Genomic DNA, 23,575 nt, shown 5'->3' on the forward strand with positions numbered 1-23,575 from the left:
TATATATATATAGTTATCGCGCTTAATTTCTTAATATCGCTATCGTGGGAATATTTTTGATATCGCCCACCCCCAGTTATTGGCTTGTTTTTTGTGCGACGAGATGCAATTTCATTGGTACCTTTTTGGGGTACATGGGACTTATTGAAATTTATTATTTTTACAGGGGAAATTAACTGTTCCATTATCCTTAACGGTTTTAGTCTTTTTATGTTGTTCATGGGAAGGTATAAATAACATACGGTATTATCTTTATTATACGGGTTGTATATCACTGAATTATGACCTGTATCAGTGCCAAGCTGTCTATTAGGCTGTGTCTGTGGCAGAGTGTAAAGGTTGGTTTAGACGCTTCGATATGCAGCCGATTGTCAGGAAAAAAAAGCGTTCCTTCCCGACAGTTGGCTGCTTGTTCAGTGAAGGAAACCGCTGCATTTACACGCATTGATCTTCTTCACAGTATGAGGACAAGGGATCACTACTGCAATCGTTCGTCCCCATACAGATCCATTGTTTCTGGGCAGCAGATTGCTGTTCAGACAAAGATCTGCTGCCCAGAAATGGGCAGGACCACCCAATGTTTCGCTCATTCATCGTGTGAATGGTTGCACATTGAGACGTGCAGATTGTCGGGAACGAGCATTCGCAGGACCATCAGTTCCCAATAATGTCGGATTATCAGGTAGTGTAAATCCATCTTAATAGACATATAGTTATTGCAGGCCTAGAGTTCTTTGTTAGGCCCCTGCAGTGATGCCCTGCAACTGTGTTTACAGGGGGCTGATGGTGACAGGAAGCTTCTGTGTAACTGCCTACATGTTGCTTTTGCTACGGACCGTGGCATCTAGGGAGTAAAGCAGAGTTTGCCAGATCTGGAATGCTGTATAATTCCTGCCTTTGAGGGGTGTCTTCAGTCCCTGCAGCCCATGCCAGGGTTGATTGCGTGGGCTGCAGGGACCAAAGAAAGTAGACAGGCTGCACTCGTACAGCACTCCAGAAGAACTAAAAAGTGATTTATATTTTTTTTTTTTTAAACAATATCGCCAGATACAAAAAGGCCAAATTAAGCAAATTCGTTTGATTAATCACCCAGCCCTAGTCATACGCATTGTCAAGCAAAATAGAATAGCCTTTACAGTACAGAATATTTTATGAATAAAACACACAAAAAAGCAGCATATAACACTATTTAAAAAGGGTCTGACACCATGACAGATTAGTTTTCATGATATAGCATTAAACTGCTGCATGCCACAATTTCCCCGAAAATGTACAAAATTTATAAAAAAGATCTACGTGCCACAATGCAAAACCAAAAGCACATAGAGAATAACAGCATTCAGAATTCAATAGGCACCTTATTTACAGATCCACACAATAAGTACCATCTTAGGAATGCTTCTTCCTGATAATTGCCTGCTCATCAGAGGAAGTAAGAGCTGTATTTACATGCAGCGATCGCCTCCACTGTATGGAAATGGGCGAAGGCTACTGCATTAACTTGTCCTCATACAGATTCATTGTTTCTGGACAGCAGATCGCTGTTCACACAGCACAATCAGCTGCAAGAAGCGATGATCTAATGTGCTGCTCGTTGATCGATGATTGGAGGCACATTTACACGGATCTATAAATATCCACCCTTAGGCCCCTTGCAAACGAGCATGTCCGTATTAGGTCTGGATACGTTGCGAATGCGTTCAGTGAAAAATGTGCGATTTCGCAGGCAAAGTCCTTCAGTTTTGCATGCGATCGCGTTCAGTTTTTATCGCGCGGGTGCAATGCGTTTTGATGAGTTTTGCACACGCGTGATAAAAAACTGAAGGTTTACAAACAACATCTCTTAGCAACCATCTGTTAAACCCGCATTCAATCCGCACTTGCTTGCGGATGCGATTTTCAAGCAGCTCCATTCACTTCTATGGGACCAGCGTTGCGTGAAAATAGCAGAATATAGAACATGCTGCGATTTTCAAGCAAGCACAAGTACACAGCCCCATTGAAATGAATAGGCCTGGATTCCATGCAGGCGCAATGCGTTCGAATCACGCATTGCACCCGCGCGGAATACTCGCTCGTGTGAAAGGGGCCTTACTTGTGCTCTTAGCTACACGCGTCTGAGGCAGACATGAAACTGCTAATGCATAAGATATTTAAATATACAGTACAGACCAAAAGTTTGGACACCTTCTCATTCAAAGAGTTTTCTTTATTTTCATGACTATGAAGGCATCAAAACTATGAATTAACACATGTGGAATTATATACATAACAAACAAGTGTGAAACAACTGAAAATATGTCATATTCTAGGTTCTTCAAAGTAGCCACCTTTTGCTTTTATTACTGCTTTGCACACTCTTGGCATTCTTTTGATGAGCTTCAAGAGGTAGTCCCCTGAAATGGTTTTCCAACAGTCTTGAAGGAGTTCCCAGAGATGCTTAGCACTTGTTGGCCCTTTTGCCTTCACTCTGCGGTCCAGCTCACCCCAAACCATCTCGATTGGGTTCAGGTCCGGTGACTGTGGAGGCCAGGTCATCTGGCGCAGCACCCCATCACTCTCCTTCATGGTCAAATAGCCCTTACTTTCAAAGTTTTCCCAATTTTTCGGCTGACTGACTGACCTTCATTTCTTAAAGTAATGATGGCCATTCGTTTTTCTTTACTTAGCTGCTTTTTTCTTGCCATAATACAAATTCTAACAGTCTATTCAGTAGGACTATCAGCTGTGTATTCACCTGACTTCTCCTCAACACAACTGATGGTCCCAACCTCATTTATAAGGCAAGAAATCCCACTTATTAAACCTGACAGGGCACACCTGTGAAGTGAAAACCATTTCAAAGGTGGCTACTTTGAAGAACCTAGAATATGACATATTTTCAGTTGTTTCACACTTGTTTGTTATGTATATAATTCCACATGTGTTAATTCATAGTTTTGATGCCTTCAGTGTGAATCTACAATTTTCATAGTCATGAAAATAAAGAAAAGTCTTGAATGAGAAGGTGTGTCCAAACTTTTGGTCTGTACTGTATATGTAATTTAATAAAATATATATAAAAATGCTTTAACAACATTGTCACACAAGAATCCCAAACTGGTTTTCTTCCTATGACAGGAACTGGAGGCATGTTCTGAAATCAGAAACAAATTGACATGCTGTTAATTAGAATTATAGCTTACTTTGAGCAGCTGGCGCAGGTTCTCTTGGCAGGAGGAACTGGCCGAGGGGCGGGAGATACAGTGTAACCAGTAAGGCAAAGGGTGGAACAGAAGAGCTGTGTAGATCCTTTACGCTGGTATGCAGTCTGTCCCTTCTGAAGAATCTTTTTGCAGCCTGAACAGGAAACTCTGACAGAGGGTGGAGGGACAGCAGGGACAGCGGGAACAGCAGGAACTGCTGGGACAGATTTGTTTACTCCTGGGGAGCTCAGGGGTGCCTGCAATCCACTGGAGTGCTGGGGAGCTACTGAAGAACCTATGAATCAGCATACTTGTTAGCTTGCAGATGGCAAAAATTACTCTTCATAAACAGAAATTTACACAAGCAACAAATAATTAACTTATACAAGCAATAAAGGCCTGCATTAACCCTAAAAGCACATGGAGCGGTGAATGAACACCGCTCCATGCACTGATTATTGGACTGATGGAGATAGCCAATTAGAGTGCTCTGCTATTTCCCTCAGTCTACTGCTCCATGCACACAAGGGACTTGGGGACCCCTGTTCTCGAGCCTGCACGTAGGTGATAAATGGAGCTTGTGCATTAACCACCTTTAAATTCCCCTTCTTTCCCTGTTAATTCTATTAAGGTCAATCAGCAATTCTTAATTGTCTAAGATCTTGAAGATCCTATATGGCTGTTGCATTTTACACTCTTTTCACCCCTTCTCAAGTAACAACTCTTTTGGAATATTACCAACCAAAAATCCAAAACTCTAGCAATTGGTACATTTAGGCCTTTTTTCACACGGGCGTTGCGTGTGAGGGCCGGATAGGATGCGAGTGCATTGCGGGAAAATACGCGATTTTTCCATGCGAGTGCAAATCGTTTTAATGCGTTTTGCACGCGCGTGCGAAAAATCGGCATGTTTGGTACCCAGATCCGAACCCGGACTTCTTCACAGAAGTTCGGGTTTGGGATCGGTGTTGTGTAAATTTTATTATTTTCCCTTATAGCATGGTTATAAGGGAAAATAATAGCATTCTTAATACAGAATGCAAAGTAAATTAGGGATGGAGGGGTCAAAAAAAAAATCTATAAATAATAATTTAACTCAGCTCATTCACTTGTTCACGGAGCCCAGCTCGTCTTCATTCTTCTTCATTGAGGACCTGAGAGGAAAAGGACCTTTGGTGACGTCACTGCGCTCATCACATGGTCCATCACCATGGTGATGGACCATGTGATGAGCGCAGTGATGTCACCAAAGGTCCTTTTCTCCAAGGTCCTCAAAGGAGAAGAAAGAAGACAAGCCGGGCTGCGCGAACAAGTGGATGAGGTGAGTTTAATTTTATTTATTATTTAACCCCTCCATCCCTAATTTACTTAGCATTCTGTATTAAGATGCTATTAATTTTCCCTTATAACCATGTTATAAGGGAAAATAATAAAGATTGGGTTCTCCCGATCGTCACCTAGCAACCATGCGTGAAAATCGCACCGCATCCGCACTTGCTTGCAGATGCTTGCGATTTTCATGCAGCCCTATACACTTCTGAGGGGCCAGCGTGCGTGAAAAACGCACAATATAGAGCATGCTGCGATTTTCACGCAACACACAAGTGATGCGTGAAAATCACCGCTCATGTGCACGGCCCCATAGAAATGAATGGGTCTGGATTCAGTGCGGGTGCAATGCGTTCACCTCACGCATTGCACCTGTGCGGAAAACTCGCCCGTGTGAAAGAGGCCTTAGGGTTTTGTGACTTGAAAAAGCTGGACAACCCCTTTAAGCTAAACCCCTTATATATGTGCATTTGGATCCTTGCCTTCATCAGGATTCACTATGTTTATGGGAACAGTAAAATCGTTCTGCATCTTTTGTTCATATGGACAGCTTTCAGACACTGAAAAGGGAACAGTAACACTTCTGCGGCAAATTCTTAAAGAGGCCTTGGAGACAGCGAGTTGGGACTAAGGGTCGGTTCACATCACATTTTTTAAATCTGTTTAATGTATACGTTGGAAAAAAAAAAAAAGGATACAAAAGTGTAGCACACCACACAGACTCCAATAAAAAAAAATTTAAAAAAAGGATACGTTAACAAAAGGGCTGGGCGATTTTTGCCAAAAAATAAAAACTCAATTTTTTTTTCAACCCTATGGACGATTTTAGATTTCAATCTCGATTTTATTATTTTTGTTAATTAAACTGAAAAAAAATCAAAAAAATAAGAATACCAAGACTATATAGACTGGCAGTGCTGGGGTTACTCCACATATACAGGCCGGCAGTGCAGGGGTATAACATATATATATATATATATTGATTTGACGATTCTGTAAAATTTATTGAATAATCAGAGGCGTCAAAGGCAAATTTATTTGATTAATCGCCCAGCCCTACCTTAACGTATAAGTTTTTTTTTTACAATGAAACTCTATGGTGAATGGATGCCACTGTACGGCATAGGTCTGAGGCATCCGTTAACGCAAGTTTTTTTTGTACACGTTAAACAGATGGCAAAAACGGGATGTGAACCCAACCAAGCGCCAGCCCAAAGTGGTTGGGCTTATGGAAACTGTTGAGCAGGCCAGCGCTCTATTTCCATAACTCTCATTACAGTGTATGGGAGCTACATAAACAGCAAAGCAGCACACCCTAGGCCAGTAGTGGCGACCCTATGGCACAAGTGCCAGAGGCGGCACTCAGAGCCCTCTCTGTGGGCACCCGCACCCTGGAAAAAGTCTGTGGTGTACCAATATTCCTTAGACTTCCCTGTCACTCATCAGCGCAGGGCGCACTATGAACGGCACAGGCAGCGCACTGAATGCAGGCAGGCTATTATAGCTAAATGATAAAGTACATGGAAGATATACTATATTGGACTGTAGTATTCAGGTTAATTTGCTGTGTTGGCACTTTGCGATAAATAAGTGGGTTTTGGGTTGCAGTTTGGGCACTCGGTCTCTAAAAGGTTCAACATCACTGATCTAGGCTGTTTCCGTAACTCCCAAGTGTAAACGGTGTGATGGGAGTGTGACTAAGAAGAAAAAGTCACTTTCTCTCATTAAAATGAGCTATTCAATAGAATGCATTATCATGTAGTCTGGGCTGGCACATTAAAGGGAACCTGTCATCAACTTTATGCTGTCCATACTAACGGCAGCATAAAGTAGAGACAGGTGAGTTGATTTCAGCGGTCTGTCATTTATAAGTTAAAAGTAAGTGGTTGCCGAGAACCAACATCACAATCATTGCAGACTGGGCCTGGAAAAGAGTCCACCTGAGAAGAGTCCTGGTTATTCATGAAATCCTGCTCTCCCACCCACCTGCTAATGACTGACAGTCTTCTACCTAGTTTTCTCCCTTTCTCTCTAGGAGAGACCTGCCAATCATCAGCAGGTGGGTGAGAGAGCAGGAGATTATAATAACCAGGACTCTTCTCGGGTAGATTTGACCCTTTTCAAGGCCTGGGCTGCAATGATTATGATGCTGTTTCTCAGCAACCACTTACTTTTAGCTCATGAGTGATGCACCGCTGAAATCAGCATTTCTGTCACTATTTTATGCTGCCCTCAGTGAGGTCAGCAGAAAGTTGATGACAGTTTCCCTTTAACCGCTTCCTAACGATGTGATTTTATTTTATTTTTGTTTATTTTTTTTCTACTTCTTGGCTTCCGCAAGCCATAACTTTTTTACTTTTCCGTTCCAATAGCTGTATGATGACTTGTTATTTTGCAGAAAAAGTTTCACTTTCTAATTAATTTAATATTAATATTTAATACAATATTAATACTATATACGATATAGTGGGAAGCTGGAAAAAAATCCAGACAGGGTGGAAAAAAATGAAATTCTGCCATAGTCTTATGGGTTTCTATTTTATGGCTTTTCCTCTGTGCCCTTCATTCTCTGAGTCAGTATAATTACAGCAATACCACATTTATATAGTGTTTCTTCTATTTTAATACTTAAAGGGGTATCCTCAGTATAGGTCATCAATATCAGATCGTCAGGGACCGACTCCCGACACACCCCTGACAATCAGCTGTTTGGAGAGACCACATCACATATGCGAGCACTTCCTTCTCTTCATTGTTTACCTGCTCGCGTTGCAACTGCAGCCTATTAACTTCAATGGTACGGCTCCTTCCTATTCAAGTGAATTCGACAGAGCCGTCCCATTGAAGTGAATGGGGTGGCGGAGTTGTAATTACACCTGCTCGCCACTGCAGTTGCCACAGTAAACAGGTAAACAGAGAAGATGGTAGCACGTTTGTGCATGAGTGCTGCAGTCTTTTCAAACAGCTGATTTCCGGGAGTCTGCGCCCGCCGATCTCATATTGATAATCTATCCTGAAAAATGTTTTTTTTTTTTTTTCTTTCCATCGCCATATTCTGACCCCATAACTTTTTTTTATATAATTGTGTGAGGGCTTATGTTTTGCAGGGCAATATGTAGTTTTCATTAATACCATTTTCAGGTGTGTATGACTTCTTTATTTTATCACTTTTTATTCAATCTTTTTTGGGAGGTGAAACAATGAATGAACAACGAATGGCCATGTTGATTTTTTTTCCTGTTATAGCGTTCATCATACAGGCATTTTGGGACATGGCGACGGCAATTATCTTCATTTTCTTACTGTTTATTTTCAGTATGGGGAAAGGGGGATGATTAAATTTTTAATTTAAAAAAAATTTCACTCATTTTAAAGGGGTATTCCCATCTCAGACAATGGAGGCATATCTCTAGGAGGTGGGACCCGCACCTACAATGAGAACAGAGCAGGGAGAGCTGTGGCTCGAGGACCCCGGAGTCCGTCCACCACCAAGTGCTGCTCCCATATTAGTGCATGGGAGCGCACCACGCACGTGCGGCCCCTGCTCCCATTCATTTCTATGGGGCAGACTGAAATAGCCAAGCCAGCGTTCACCTATTTTCGGCGGCCCCATAGAAATGAATGGAGGGCGGCTGCGCATGCTCCGTTCTCATTGTAGGACGGGTCCCAGAGGTGTGACCCGCACCTATCAGACAATGGGGGCATATCCTAGCAATATGCCCCCATTGTCTGAGATGGCAAAACCCCTTGAAGTCCCCCTAGAGGTCTTTAACATGCGATCATCCGATCGCTTGTCCCATAGACTGCAATGATTTACCATTGCAGCCCATGGGAGTTTCATTATGTTCCTACACCTCTGTAGCAGGCCTCAGAGCCTTCTGAAAGCCCGGCTCTGGATCAGCTCCCTCGATCTTGGCACAGTGAGCAGGACTCTGGGAGCAACCACTTAGATGCTGAACTGTATTATGCAAAAAAAACCAGTACAGCATTAAATTAAATATAAACAATGAGTCAATACCACTCACCTAAGGGGCTGCCACTGACTGAAAAGACTGCACTGATTTTAAGCTCCCCTTCAGAAGTTTTTGGTTGCTGGGAATATTCCTGGAAAAGACAGATTAAACAATGTGCAGCTGTAGTGTGGTGAGGCCATGTACTACTGGCAAATTTTATGAACTGCTTGGAACAAAATAAGTAAAAGTCAGAAGCTGTAAGGCTACTTTCACACTAGCATTCAGAGCGGGTCCGTCTGATGTCTGCTCAGACGGATCCGCTCCTATAATGCAGACGTTTGTATCCGTTCAGAACGGATCCGTCTGCATTATAGTTTCAAAAAAATTCTAAGTGTGAAAGTAGCCTGAACGGATCCGTCCAGACTTTACATTGAAAGTCAATGGGGGACGGATCCGTTTGAAGATTGAGCCATATTGTGTCATCTTCAAACGGATCCATCCCCATTGACTTACATTGTAAGTCTGGACGGATCCGCTTGCCTCCGCACGGCCAGGCGGCAAGCAGCGTTCAGGTATCCGCTTGCTGAGCGGAGCGGAGGTTGAACGCTGACAGACTGATGCATTCTCAGCGGATCCGCGTCCACTGAGAATGCATTAGGGCTGGACGGTTGCGTTCGGGGCCGCTTGTGAGCCCCTTCAAACGGAGCTCACGAGCGGACACCCGAACGCAGGTGTGAAAGTAGCCTAAACCAGATCGTTGAAAAAAGGTGGAAACAGTGACGATGGACATTTGTAAACAGATAAGACAAAGAGAAGAAGGAGCCATTGTGTTAAAAGTTAATTTACAGGGGAAAAGGTATTTGTTTAAGGTCTTCTTTACCTCAGAGTTGTCTGGTTCATCTTTGACTTTGTCTACGAAGTTGGGTGGAGGTGCGAGTGCCCTATCATAATCTTCATCCATTGGCTCCTCCTTTATCCTGACACTTGAAGAATAAGAGTTCCCCAAACTTTCACCCATTGGTGACTTGCTACTGTAGCTGTAGCCAGGTTCCTGAAAGAAAACAATAGAAGGTGAACAAAAATGGCTTTCCCTTTAGAATGTAGTAAAAGAAAAAAAAACCTTACAGACCAAAACACCACAGGCTAAAGCTTCCTATTTTCTACAGCTCCTTCATCAGCTTTGCAGGCAGGGTCAGTGGAGTTATCTCACTGTAATGGACAGATGACTGCTCTACTATACAGACTCTATATCTGAAATTACTTCTGATGTCCCTCAAACTAATGTCAGAAAAAATGGTTTTACTAAAAAAGTAATAGATGCTTGGAAAAAGCTGATTGAAGGGGCGGTGGCACACAGGAACAAATAGCCATAAAAACATAGGGGTTCTCTGGAAATGATTTAAAATGGCCATCTGCAACTTGTCCTAGTATATAAGCAGGACTGGTTGCTGCCACTTGCAGAGCTGCCTAGGGGGATAAGGGGACATGGCGTCACTACACATTATGCTCTTGCACTTGCATCTACTACATATTGGAGAGTTTTCCTGTCAGGCTGCTCAGCCATAATTGCATGTTGTAGGCAGGATTGCATCATTACCATCTATTGTAGAGCAGTGTAGTGAGGTTCTGCCACTCATCAGACATTTTAAACCATTCCTGGAGAACACTTTTAACGTAGATATAGAAAATGATCATAAAGCCAAGCTCAAAAAGACTAGGATATAAACAACTTACCCTAAAGTTGCTATCTGGGGCTTGTGCTGCCAACTGTCCTCGTGAGGATTCCTCCATTTTACCTGAAAGAGTAAATAAAATCTTTAAGGGCTGAGGTTAAAGTGGTTTACTAGGAGGATAGGTCATCAATATTAAAAATCCCGGAAAACCCCTTTAAGTGAGGAACTTGAAGAGGATGTCCAAAACTATTAAAAAAAAAAAAGACATTTTATGCAAAAGCCTAAAATGAAAAATCATCTTCTACTTTCCTTTCTCCATTGTTGCGCTGTTCCGGCCCTCCTGTCTCTGCGCGTTTACAAACTGCAGCACTGACGTGTATATGGTGGCTGAGGACAGGGATAAGCTGGAGCAGCGCTGTCCCGTACACGTCACAATGTTGGTAATGTGCACAGTGACAAGCAGGTGCATGGCACATGACTGCTGCAGCCAATCACTCTCCTCAGCATTAGACTGGCATATCACCACTGCCATTTGTAAACAAGTTTGTTGTCAGACCAATCCATAAAAGAGGTTATCCCACAAATAAAATAAAAAATAAGAAGGTCTGGAGTAATACACAGAATTATTTTAAACTATAATCAATGCAAAAATATTGCTCCCCAGTGTAATCTTCAGCTTTCTTTTTTTTCCTCATATTACCTAGAGGACTTGTCTCTTTACTTTCTGTGTGTGGTACAGCCACTCATCAAGTCCCTGCAACCCCAGGAGTGCATTAACTCCTTCCTCCACTGCATACACAGCACCAGTAATAAACAGCTTTTTGCTATGCAATTGTTTTCTCCATAGTCTAGAGAGATATACAGCTATATAATACTAATAATTTAGCAGTAGGAATAATAAATGAAATGTGTCTGGACCACTTCACCTCTGAATGCAGAAGGTGGACCAGAATATCAGCCACAGGAGAAACAGCAAGGGACGCTACCAGCAAAGAAGCTATATTTTTTTTTTAATGCATGTATATTTGAAATGCCCTATTCATTGCATAGCAATACTTTTGGTGGAATAACCCAACTAAAGGTGGTTATCCAAGAGTATAAAGTGTCCCCCCATGTGCAGGGCCCCCCACATGGAATATACTTACCCCGCTCCACCACTTCTCTCTGTACACGGTTGAAAACATCCGGTGGTGTCGGGGGAAGAAGCAGCCAATGACAGGCGGGGATGGGAATGAGCCTCACTAGCATCGCGGGTGACACTAGGGAGGCTCGTCCCAGTCTGCCATTGGCTGCCTCAAGTCCCTAAAAATAGGCCACCTATATAAAAATCCTGGTATATTCTTTAAAAAAACAACAAAAAACTTAGCATGCATCAAAACAGATCAATACAAAAAGAGCTAAGAGTGACACAATATTATACTGGTCCTGTCACTTCCCTATGCCATTGCCTTCAGCAGCAGGATAATGGAGTCTGCCCTGTGCCATGCCCTGCACTTCTCCCTAGCAATTGGGAGTAACTGGTATATCAGTGCAGGGTTATTAAATGGTTGCTGGCTCCTATTTAGTACTGGTCAGGCCACAAATGACAATACACAATCTGACAGCAGATCTTATATCATTCATATCAAAGTAAACCGTGCAGCAAGGCACACATGTATCAAATATGACAAAAGTTTGCTGATAACTTCACGCATCCCTGGGTGCGGTCCATGCTCACTGGCATGTATAAGCCCTGCAATTATCAGTTATCCAAGTAAGACTACGTTCAAAGTAGCGCCATGAAATCTGGAAGGCGCCGGATCCCTGTTAGATCCCATTTTAGTCAACGGGGATCCATTGCTTCCTGGCACTATGCTGCTATGCGAGGTGTAGTGAACTCCGTCAGGCTGTTCATCTGCCATAACTGTACTGTGAAGGTGTGCTAATGACTGGATTAAAGGAACCATAATGTGCTGAAGAAAGTGTGCAATTCACATATATAAAAAAAAGGATCCAGGAAGAATATCAGTGGTACCATTAGCCAATTAGACACATTTTCAAGTTTAGTGTTAGGACGAGCAGCAAATAATTTTTTCTTCAAAGAGCACATTGTAGATAGGTCCGTCATTGAACATCTGTACATTACACTTAAAATCTATATCCAAAAGTTTTAAGGGTTATCCTGACTAGAGAGCTCTTCTCTGAATGATGCCGTCCAATACTTTTCATTTCTATGGTAGTGCCAGGAGATATCCAACTACAGTGGTAGGCTATCTCCAGTGCTCCCAGTGGTGCGCGCATTGTTGATTAGCCACTCAGTCCATTTCAGGGGTCTCCACAAGGTACAGAGCCACCGTTGTCATGATCGGTAGGACCCTCACCAATCTGATAGTTATCCCCTATCCTAGTGGATAAAGGATATCCTGTTTTAACCAGAATACCCTTTTAAACACAAGGGGACAAAAAAATAAAAATAAATTGTGTCTAGGCGTGTGGACAAACACTGTCCAGCAACACCCTGCAGTTGTGGAGCTATAGGTTGCTGCAGCATGCCATGAGGCACTGTATTCTCCCCGAGCAGCAATAGCTCTGTGAAACAGCATCATGAACCCATAAAAAAAAATAAAAAAAATGAGAAAATCATCAAAACTGGTGTAAAGAAAAACTGCCTTAGTTGCACATAGAAACCAATCAGATTCCACCTTTCATTTTTTAGAGCTCCTTTAGAAAATAAAAGGGTCAACCTGACTGGTTTTTATTTTACACCAGACTGATAAATCTCCCCCAGTGTGCCTTAATATAAAACAGGAGGCACATGGAAATAGAGGGATCAAGGTGCCATATTATGGATCGGTACAAGGCAGACCCACCAAATAGCTGCAGGATTCCCACCCCACTGATTAACACCTCACTATGACTTATGAAGCTGAGGGTACGGAGCCTCTCAGTGACAAAAACAAGGAACAAAAATTTGAAAGGGTTCACGTTTGCATTTTAAGCACTTTACATATTTTTTTTTCTGCTCTAAACAGATCCAAGCTGATTGGAATACTAATGCATAAAGGGATTTGGGGAGAGGTTTTCATTAAACCTTATGGGCGATGTATGCCCCTGTATATCATACGCCAGGAGATTTCAACGCCGTATATTCTGAGCATAAGGCCGAATGCACACGGCCGTGTTCCGTGTTATGCCGGGCTGGATTCCTGTTCAGAGCAGGAGTGCACGGCGTCATTGGTTGCTATGACGCCGTGCGCTTCATGCCGCCGCTGCACTACAGTAATACACTCGTAGTGCAGCGGCGACATGAAGCGCACGGCGTCATAGCAACCAATGACGCCGTGCGCTCCTGCTCTGAACAGGAATCCAGCACGGCATACCACGGACCGCTCTCGGCCGCGGAACACGGCCATGTGCATTCGGCCTAAAAGGGCAACAAAATGCTAACACAGCAGAAGGCTCTGCATGCACTTCCACTGTCACTCCCTGGTGGTGGGGGCCGAATGCCTATAATTACCGGAGACTGCATTCAATCATCTGACTCAAAGATATTTTTTAAAATATAAGTTCTAGGGGGGGCGTGGCCAAGCTGCCGAGGGAGATGGACGCATAAACCAGAGCTCCCGCTCCTACACTGCGACTACCACAGCTAAAGCCCTTCAAAGTGCTTCTTTTCAAGAAAACAGAACGTCTGCCCGACACTGGTAAAGACCCCCATGATGACGAGGGGAAAAAGAGCGTCTAAAGCGCAAGGAAAGCTGGAATTTTTCTTCAGCAAAGACCGGAGCCAAGATGGCACCGACGGGGAGACCGCCTCAACAGCCCCGAACACGAGCAGCAGTGGAGGGGTCAAGATATCACCTCCAAGACAAACGGAGGAGAGGGATAAGATTTGGAGCTCAGAGATAGCTGCGGCCTCCACAACATCGACTTCTCCCTCCCCCTCTCAGGTCAGTCGGCCTAGTTCGGGCGCGGGATCCCCGCTTGCAGTAAATGCCTCTCAGGCCTCACCGTCGGCTAGCCCAGAGAAGCGGAGGCCAAGGGTCCAAGAGTCCGGTCAGTCAAGTCACAGTACATCGGTCACCATGGAGGAGATGGACTCTCCTTATACAGTGGAGGCTTTGCAAGCCTTCCCCACAAATGACTTACCCGCCTCCAGCAGCTTAATGAAGCAAATGCTGTTAGCATTTAATAATTCCATGACCGCACATATGTCGAATCTAATAACACCACTGCAGGCCACAGTTACAGATTTGGGCAACAGAACGCTGCAGTTCGCCACTTCACATAATAATCTGATCGACGAGCATGAAGCACTTGCTGCTGAAGTATCATACCTTAAGGCTAAAGTTGCGGATCTTGAAGACAGATCCCGCAGAAACAACCTTAAACTACGGGGGATCCCAGAAAATGTCGCCTCAGCGGATCTGTCCGAGTATGTAAAGTGCCTATTGAAATTGCTCATAACCACTTGCTCAGACAGGGACTTTATTATTGATAGGGCACATAGGGTTGCCAGGCCTAAACATCTTCCAGAAGGTACCCCCAGAGATGTCCTAGCTAGGATCCACTTTTATCACATAAAAGAAAGTGCACTAGCGAATGCTAGGAAGAGAGTCTGCATGCCAGATCCTTACCAGTCTTTTCAGCTCTTTGCGGACTTATCAGCGACCACCTTGCAGCTCCGTCGTACGCTTTTCCCCATAACATCTCCTTTGCGGGCTCACTCCATAGTATACCGATGGGGATTTCCAGTCAAGCTACTAATCCGGAAGGACGACTCCGTTATGGTGGTCAAATCCGTGGAAGAAGGGAAGAAATTGCTATCTACATGGAATATCCAGACGGATCCTTCTCATGATTTGCCGCCTCGAAACAGGATCTCAACTGAGGAGGAATGGCAGTTGGTGGAGGGCAGGCGTAAGAAGAAAAACCGTTGAAGGACTTGCCGATACACTGCTTCTGAAGTTGTAGGAGTGGATGAGTATTCACTTCCCCATATTGGCTGACTATGTTTTCCCCCAACATATTCAAGGGGCGATTACACCTGCCTCTAACCTATCAGCCCGACCGCCCGAGTTTTAGGGCGACTCAGGCTCGGATAGCCTTGTTAATATTATGTTTAGTGTTTTCCTTTTCTTTTACTTCCCCAGGGTTTCCATGCTTGAGTAATGATATGCCAGAGGATGATATATGTTTTGCATATGTGGTTATGAGAGGAGGTTCCTCTAACCTGAAATATCCGTATAGGCTCTTAATAATGCAATATTTCCATTACAATGGTACTTAAATTAGGGTCCCTTAATGTTAGAGGCCTAAACAGCCCATTTAAGCGCCGCATGCTATGGAAAGAGGCTCTTGATCTTAATTGCGACATTTTTTGTGCGCACGTACTAGAGAAAGATGCTCATAGGCTCAAGCACAATAACTTCCCAGTGATCTTGCAAGCACATGATACGAAAAAAAAGAGGGGGGTCCTCCTAGCCTTTAAAAACACTGTGGCTCATTCAGAAGTCTCCACCATCTTAGATCAAAGGGGTAGATACGTCATCCATACCTGCTACCTAAATAATGTACTATATACAGTGGTGGGCTTATATGCCCCAAACAAGAAGCAGTACAGGTTCCTACAAAAACTACTTAAAGTAAACTCCATACAGAAAGGTAGGGTCATTATATGCGGGGACTTCAACACTGTTCCTGACCTTTCCCTTGACACCACTACCTCCACCAGGAGTGTCTCTGCAAACCTCGCCCAATTATTGCTACACAACTCCCTTTATGACATATGGCGTATTCTACATGCCTCGGAAAGGGACTATACCTACTTCTCGCCCTCTCACCATTCTTGCTCCCGCATAGACCTGATACTAGTAGATGGTAGATCCATCGGCGAAATACAAAAAGCGGATATCGGGTTAATTACGTGGTCTGACCACGCAACAACTACTGTGGAAATTAAGGAACAGTTCCAATATCCCCATAGTCAGCTTTGGAGAGCGAATGATTTCATTCTAACTCATTCCCAATATACAAAGGAGATCACTAAAGAACTAGAAGAGTATTTCCTCTTTAATTCAGCTTCGGTTTCTGACCCCTCAATGGTGTGGCTCGCGCACAAAGCGTACATAAGAGGAGTCTTGATAAAATTAGGCCACATTGACAAAAAACTGAGGGAGAAAACCCAGAGGGATCTATTATCCCAAATAGAACAGTTAGAAAAAGCTAACAAAGCTGCTCCAAACGTGAATACATCACACACCTTGAGGTCCCTCAGATTGAAACTAAGGGAACTCTTACTACATTCCTACGAACATGCCCTGAAAAAAACTAAAGCTAGATACTACTCCCAAGCTAACAAGGCAGGAAGATTACTCGCAAACAGGATAAAAGCAAGAGCCTATAAATCCCGCATAGCCTTTTTATGGAACTCCGCCAAATCCCCAAAAATATATGACCCTAAACATATTGCCAATCGATTTAGGGAATTTTATTCCCACCTCTATAATCTGGATCAGGATCCCCTTATTATCCCTCCTTCTTCCACTGACATGGATAAATTTCTGGATTCGCTGTCCCTACCCACTATCGCCACGGAGAGTAAAAACTCTCTCACTTCTCCCATAACAGCAGAAGAAATCCTCCGTATAATCCGCCATCTCCCGAGCCACAAAAGCCCAGGACCTGACGGCCTATCTAACATGTATTATAAATTGTATGCCCCAACGTTAATTCCCCACCTTCAGGCCTCCCTGTCTCGTGCCGCATCAGATGGAAGGATGCCAAGAGAAATGTTAGAAGCAATCATAGTGACCTTGCCGAAACCGGGAAAAGACCCAGATACCCCACAAAATTTTCGGCCAATATCACTCTTAAATGTGGATCTCAAAATATACGCGAAATTGATAGCGAATAGGTTAGCCCCTATTATTCCGACCTTAATTAACCCAGACCAAGTGGGCTTTGTGCAAAAAAGGCAAATTACGGACAACTCAAGGAGAGTCCTAAATTTAATAGATTACGCAAACAGATCTGCTAAACCAGCGCTCTTCATTACCCTGGATGCCGAGAAGGCATTCGACCGGGTCAATTGGTCGTTTGTCTTCTCGGTGCTCGAGAAAATGGGATTCCCACACCAGATGATGAGAGCCATTGGGGCACTATACAAAGATCCCTCAGCAAAGGTCTTAGCTAATGGCACCCTATCGGATTCTTTCGCTCTGTCTAACGGCACGAGACAGGGATGTCCTCTTTCCCCACTTATTTTCATTTTATCCATAGAGCCTTTAGCCCAGGCGATACGGAAGTCCCCAGAGATAACGGGCATTCAAATAGGGGATAGACAACACCGCATCTCATTGTACGCGGACGATATTATACTGACACTTACTAACCCTGATACGTCATTATCATCGGCGATGAATATAATACGCGAGTTTGGTGCCCTGTCTTGTTATAAAATCAATGAGACTAAGTCACAAGTCCTCCCACTGGGATTACCTTCAGACGAGCTAATTCGCCTGCAGAGAAAGTTTCCCCTAGACTGGAGATCAGATGACATCTTATATTTAGGAATCCGTCTTTGCTCCACCCCTCACAACCTTTTTAAAGCTAACTTCTCCCAGTTAATACCAACACTTCAATCTGAACTTAACAATATAGCGAAAACAGAGCTATAATGGATCGGGCGAATAGCTGCGTTCCAACTGCACATTCTCCCAAAAATGCTATATCTGTTTCGGACCATCCCCATCCCTATCCCTAACTCCTTCTTCAAGCTTTCCAATAAAATGCTTAACAAGTTCATATGGCAGAAGGGACCACCAAGAATTGCTAGAGGCATAATGAATAGACACAAGAAGAAAGGAGGTCTTAGCCTACCAAACATCTCTGACTATTATAAAGCCTCCAGAATCAACCAACTGAAGGCGTGGTGGGTGGGTGATGAGTCTATAAACTGGGTTCACATAGAACAGTCCCAAGCTCCCTCACACAACCTTAAAGCCTTACTATTAGCATGCATTAGCAAGAAATCCCCTATCCCGACTCAATCATTTTTTGTCTCATCATCACTAGTCATGTGGAAATCATATGCAGCCAGAGCGGCAAATAATCAGGTGTCATTTTCACACTTAGCCCCAATAGATTATTTATCTCTGCTCACTCCTGATCTGCAATTGGCAGCATGGAAGGAGAGTGGATTACTTACTGTGGGTGAGTTGTTGATAAATTCACAGACCAAACCCTTTGCGGACTTACAACAGTCCTATAGCATTCCGAGTGGAGAAATATTTAAGTACCTGAGAATCAAACACATCCTTAACGACACTCCTATGACTATTGGTTACGGGGTCTTACAATTGTTGAAGCATTGGAACCTTCCCAACTCATCCTCTTCAGGAATCAAGGCTATATATTCCCTTCTAGGAAACAAACTATCCTTCATCAAAACAGCCCCATTCATAGCCTGGGAGAAAGAACTAGGTCAATCCTATACTCTCGCCCAATGGACTACTGCCATTGGAGTCGCCTCGTCCCACCTGCATTGTACTACTCATTTTGAATCATTTATGAAAACGGTGTTGAGATGGTACTATACTCCTCTTAGACTTAGGCAAATTTACCCGGGGGTGTCACATACCTGCTGGAGAGGATGCGGCGGGAAGGGGTCCTTGTTTCATATCCTTTGGGATTGCCCCAACCTTAAAGAATTATGGGCCCAAATCTTCCAAACAGTTTCTTCTTTGACTAAAGCCCCAATTTTGCCTGATCCTGCTCTAGCCCTGTTATTTTTAAAGTTAAACGAGATTCCCAGAGAGGCAAGAGTGATAAGCTTGCACATTTTTCTAGCTACAAAACTACGCATAGTGACCTACTGGAAAAGTAGGAAAATACCGTCCCTTTCTGAAATAGAATCAGTGGCCACTACTTCGGTATACGAAAAAATGATGGCATATAAGGACGCTAGAATTAACAGGTATGAGATAGAATGGCCAAAATGGGATATTATACAGGCTCGGTCTAGAACTCCATCCTGTCCCTGATCTATTCCGTAGTATTCGGGACACTCTGGTGGGTCAAACCATCCTATTGTGAGCCAAACCACCTTTATTCAGGTTATATCGCAATAACTAGGGCAAAGTAATGTGATAATGTACTTTTATGGTATGTTGTGTCATACGGATATTCGCATCCTACTCGGATACCCTAATCCCTTTCTTTCTCCCCCCCATCTTTGTATTCCCCACCCTCCTTATCCCTTGTTTATGTATCAATTTGATTTATGATGTAAAACAGAGATGTATGGCGGAATATATGCTTCTGTATTACCTTTTCTTGAAAATGACAATAAAAACCATTGACAAATAAAATATAAGTTCTATTTAAGAATCAAACAATCAGAATGATTGAAAATAATATTAAGTACACAAGTCATTTGCTTTAAAAATAAATATGCAGTAGAACCTCGATTCTGACTTGTTACCCCTCTGTATCTACACAGAACTATGGGGCATATTTATCAAAACTGGCTTAGTTATCCATAGCAACCAATCAGAGTCCTTCTTTCATTTTTCAGAGCTCCTTTGGAAAATGAAAGGTAGAATCTGATTAGTCGCTGAGGAAAACTAAGCCAGTTTTCCTTTATACCAATTTTGAAAAAATGTGCCCTTAGACGTTAAAAATTCTCACAGGGTTCTCTGGGCTAAAGATATTGTTTGACCTATACTCTGGGTAGGTCATTAATATCAGATCAGGGGGTGTGGGGGGAAGGGGGGGTATTACTTCTGGCAACCCCACCAATCAGCTGTTTTCAACAGCCATGGCGCCTGAATCTAACAATGTATGGATGGAAAGGGTAGACTCAGTACACTGTGTAGTTTCCAGCACTGGAGTACTAAAGCTCAGCTCCCATTCTCATAGAAAATGCCTTTTCTTGTCCGCAATTGCGGACAAGAATAGGACATGTTCTATTTTTTTGCGGATCCGGAAGTGCGGATCCACAAATGCGGACAGCACATTCCGGCCCCATTGAAAATGAATGAGTCCGCACCTGTTCTGCAAAATTGCGGAACGGATGCGGACCCATTTTGTGGACGTGTGAATGGACCCTAAATGTCATAACCCTTCAATCAATCTGTTTATCATGGAAATGGCAAATATGCTGCATATCTTATGATTCAAAAATGAGTATGACGTCTAATGGTGGGGAAAAAAAACTTAAAAAATATTAAAAAAACATTCAACCCATCACTGCAAATGTTAAAGAGATTGCCCAAGATAAGTGAAAGTCTCAGATAACCCCTATAATGCCTTAAAATAAAAAAGATCATATAATCTGTAGCTGTGCCATATTCCAGCATGCCACAAACTGTGTCAGGAGTACCAGAGAAGCACTACAGAAAATGGTGCTGGACTAGAGAGTAAGAATATGATTTTTTGTTTATTTCAAGCTATTGTAAGCTTTGTCCCAGATTTTTAATTATCTCACACAACACCTTTAAAGAGCCTGCATTATTAACCCTATTAAACCATACTGTCTGGTAGGGTTGATCATGCTGATTAAAACAGTAACTTTATTTTGTCTTTATGTTTAAAGGGTTTCTGTCACCCCACAAAACTCATTTTATTTTTTTTGGATAGTTATATTCCTTATAGCGCGATATAGGAGAATATAATAGTCTTACTTACTTTCATGCGGCCGATTCTTTAGAAAACGAAGTTTTATAATATGTAAATCAGGGCTCTACCAGCAAGTAGGGCGTCTACTTGCTGGTAGCCGCAGCAGAAAACCGCCCCCTCGCCGTGTTGATTGACAGGGCCAGCCGTGATCTCCTCCTCCGGCCGGCCCTGTCAGTATTTCAAAAATCGCGCGCCTCTGTTCATTCGGCGCAGGCGCTCTGAGATGAGGAGGCTCGTCTCCTCAGCACTCCCTCAGTGCGCCTGCACCGATGACGTCTTCTCTTTCGGTGATGTCATCGGCGCAGGCGCACTGAGGGAGTTCTGAGGAGACGAGCCTTCTCATCTCAGAGCACCTGCGCCGAATGAACAGAGGCGCGCGATTTTTGAAATACTGACAGGGCCGGCCGGAGGAGGAAATCACGGCTGGCCCTGTCAATCAACACGGCGAGGGGGCGGTTTTCTGCTGCGGCTATCAGCAAGTAGACGCCCTACTTGCTGGTAGAGCCCTGATTTACATATTATAAAACTTCGTTTTCTAAAGAATCGGCCGCATGAAAGTAAGTAAGACTATTATATTCTCCTATATCGCGCTATAAGGAATATAACTATCCAAAAAAAAAAAAAAAAAGAGTTTTGTGGGGTGACAAACCCTTTAACAAATGCAGAGATATCTGCATTGTATACATATGCAAATGAGCAAGCTGGAGCACCAAGGGGAGGGACTGAATCCTTGGCACTGCTTTTGTAACACCCCTGTGCACTGCACTGTCTAGGCTAGACATCAGCATGCTGAGGGCAGAACTGTGCCCTAGAGCTGTGTCATAGCATGTACACTACTTACTATAGCCTTACCATGATGGTGAGTAGATTTTTTATGCTTAGAAAGCCAATACACATATTACTGCTTTATTCACAGGCACAATATATGATTATAAATAAATATTTATGAGTGAAGAAAAAAACTTTATTCTCTATATGGTAATGCTATAGCCTGGAGGTATGTTGTCAGCCTTGCGTGTAGAGATCCTAGGTTCAAGTCCTAAGAGATACTTCTAGATTTTTGCTTCAGTTATTTTTTTTCTCTCCCTCATTTAACCCATAATAAAATAATATATAGTCTTACTATATTGAGAATAATTTTTTTTTTATACTTCGAAAACTAAAACATATTACTAGTTTATTCACAGGCACAATATAGGAGCATAAACAAACAAGTAATATGTATTAGTTTTCTAAGCATAAAAAAACACTATGCTCAATATGATAAGGTTATAGCCTTTTATTATGGGTTAAATGCGGGACAGAAATTATATGAAAAATAAATATAAAATATGTATTGATAAAAAATAAAATAAAATCCTCTCCCAAGAATCAAATCTGGGATCTCTACATGCAAGGCTGACCCCTTAACTCCAGGCTACAGCCTTATCATATTAAGGCTACATGCACATGACAGTTGTTTTTTGCGGTCCGCAAATAGTGGATCCGTGTTCCTGTTTTTTTTTACATCCACATCCGTTCCGTTTGTCCGCAAATTTTGTAGGTTGTGTATCCGTGCGGTCCGCAAAAAAAAAACTGAAGGCTGTAATTCTTGAAATTTCATATATACAGGTTTCCCAGCAACCATCCGCAAAAAAATATAAAACGGATGCGTCTGACATACGGATGGCTTCCGTTGGTCATCCGCATTTTTTTTGCGGACCCATTGACTTCAATGGGTCCGCAAACCGTTTATTGCGGACAAGAATAGGACATGCAATCCTTTTTTTGCGAACGGGAAACACGGACAGTGGATGCGGAAAAGACATGGATGAGTCCACCGCATTTTTAATGGATCCATAGAAATGAATGGGAAACCATCCGATACGCAAAAAAACGGAATGTAGCCTAAGAATGATGTTTTTCTATACTTTGAAAGCTAATACATATTACTGATTTCTTTACAATCATATATTATGCTTGTAAATAATGTAGAAATATGTATATTAGCTTTCTAAGCATAGAAATAGACTTTTCTCATAAAGGTAATGCTATAGTAAGTAGTGTATATGATATGTATGTGCTATGCCACAGCTCTAGGACAGTTTTGCACTCAGCATGCTGATTTCTAGCCCTGTCAATCAAGGGGAGGGGGATGTGCAGAGCACAGGGGTGTGACAAAAGTAGTGCTCCAAGGATTCAGACCCACACCTGGTGCTTTAATGTGCTTATATGCATATGTATAAAAGGAAGATATCTCTGTAGCTGTTTAACATACAGATAGATCAACCCTACCAAGCAGTATACCTGGTTTAATAGGGTTGATGATGCTGACAGAGGCTCTTTAAATCCCAGGTTTTTTTTTGTTTTTTTTATCTCCGAGACCTACCTTCTCCAACCACAGATTTTACATAGTGAAATATGCATTCACATACTTATTAAATGCAAAAGAATATCCCTTCAATGAAATGTACAGATCAGTCAAGTTTGCCCTTCTGCTAGTAATGCTACAAATAGTAACCATTAGCTGGGACTAGCACTTAAGTCTACAACAATGGGGCTGAGGGTCATAGCTAATTCCTGTAGAATCATTGTTCATCCTAAAAATACCCCTTTATGGGTATGGCCATATGTGGAGTAAATGCTGTGAACTCGGACTCTCTACATTGGAATTTCCATAGCAAAGTGGATGCGATATCTCATCCACATGCTGCAGGGAAAATCCACAATGCAAACTGACTTGCACTGCAATTTTTATCCGTGGCTTTCAACTTTTGCAACGCAAAGGCTGAACATA

At 42.8% G+C, this 23,575-nt stretch overlaps 1 protein-coding gene across 1 annotated transcript in view; it reads right to left on the minus strand.

Moving 5' to 3' along the window:
• ZMYM4 (zinc finger MYM-type containing 4) overlaps positions 1-23,575 on the minus strand; it is an 87,667-nt gene that overhangs the window by 44,446 nt on the left and 19,646 nt on the right. The window contains exons 3-6 of the mRNA XM_040424374.1: positions 10,202-10,263; positions 9,348-9,518; positions 8,540-8,618; positions 3,186-3,480 (exon numbers count right to left, since the gene is read on the minus strand). Of these exons, the coding sequence (XP_040280308.1) occupies positions 3,186-3,480; positions 8,540-8,618; positions 9,348-9,518; positions 10,202-10,263 (607 nt within the window). The remainder of the gene's footprint in view (positions 1-3,185; positions 3,481-8,539; positions 8,619-9,347; positions 9,519-10,201; positions 10,264-23,575) is intronic.

This window comes from Bufo bufo, chromosome 3 (genome assembly GCF_905171765.1).
Source record: "Bufo bufo chromosome 3, aBufBuf1.1, whole genome shotgun sequence".
Classification (NCBI taxonomy): domain Eukaryota; kingdom Metazoa; phylum Chordata; class Amphibia; order Anura; family Bufonidae; genus Bufo; species Bufo bufo.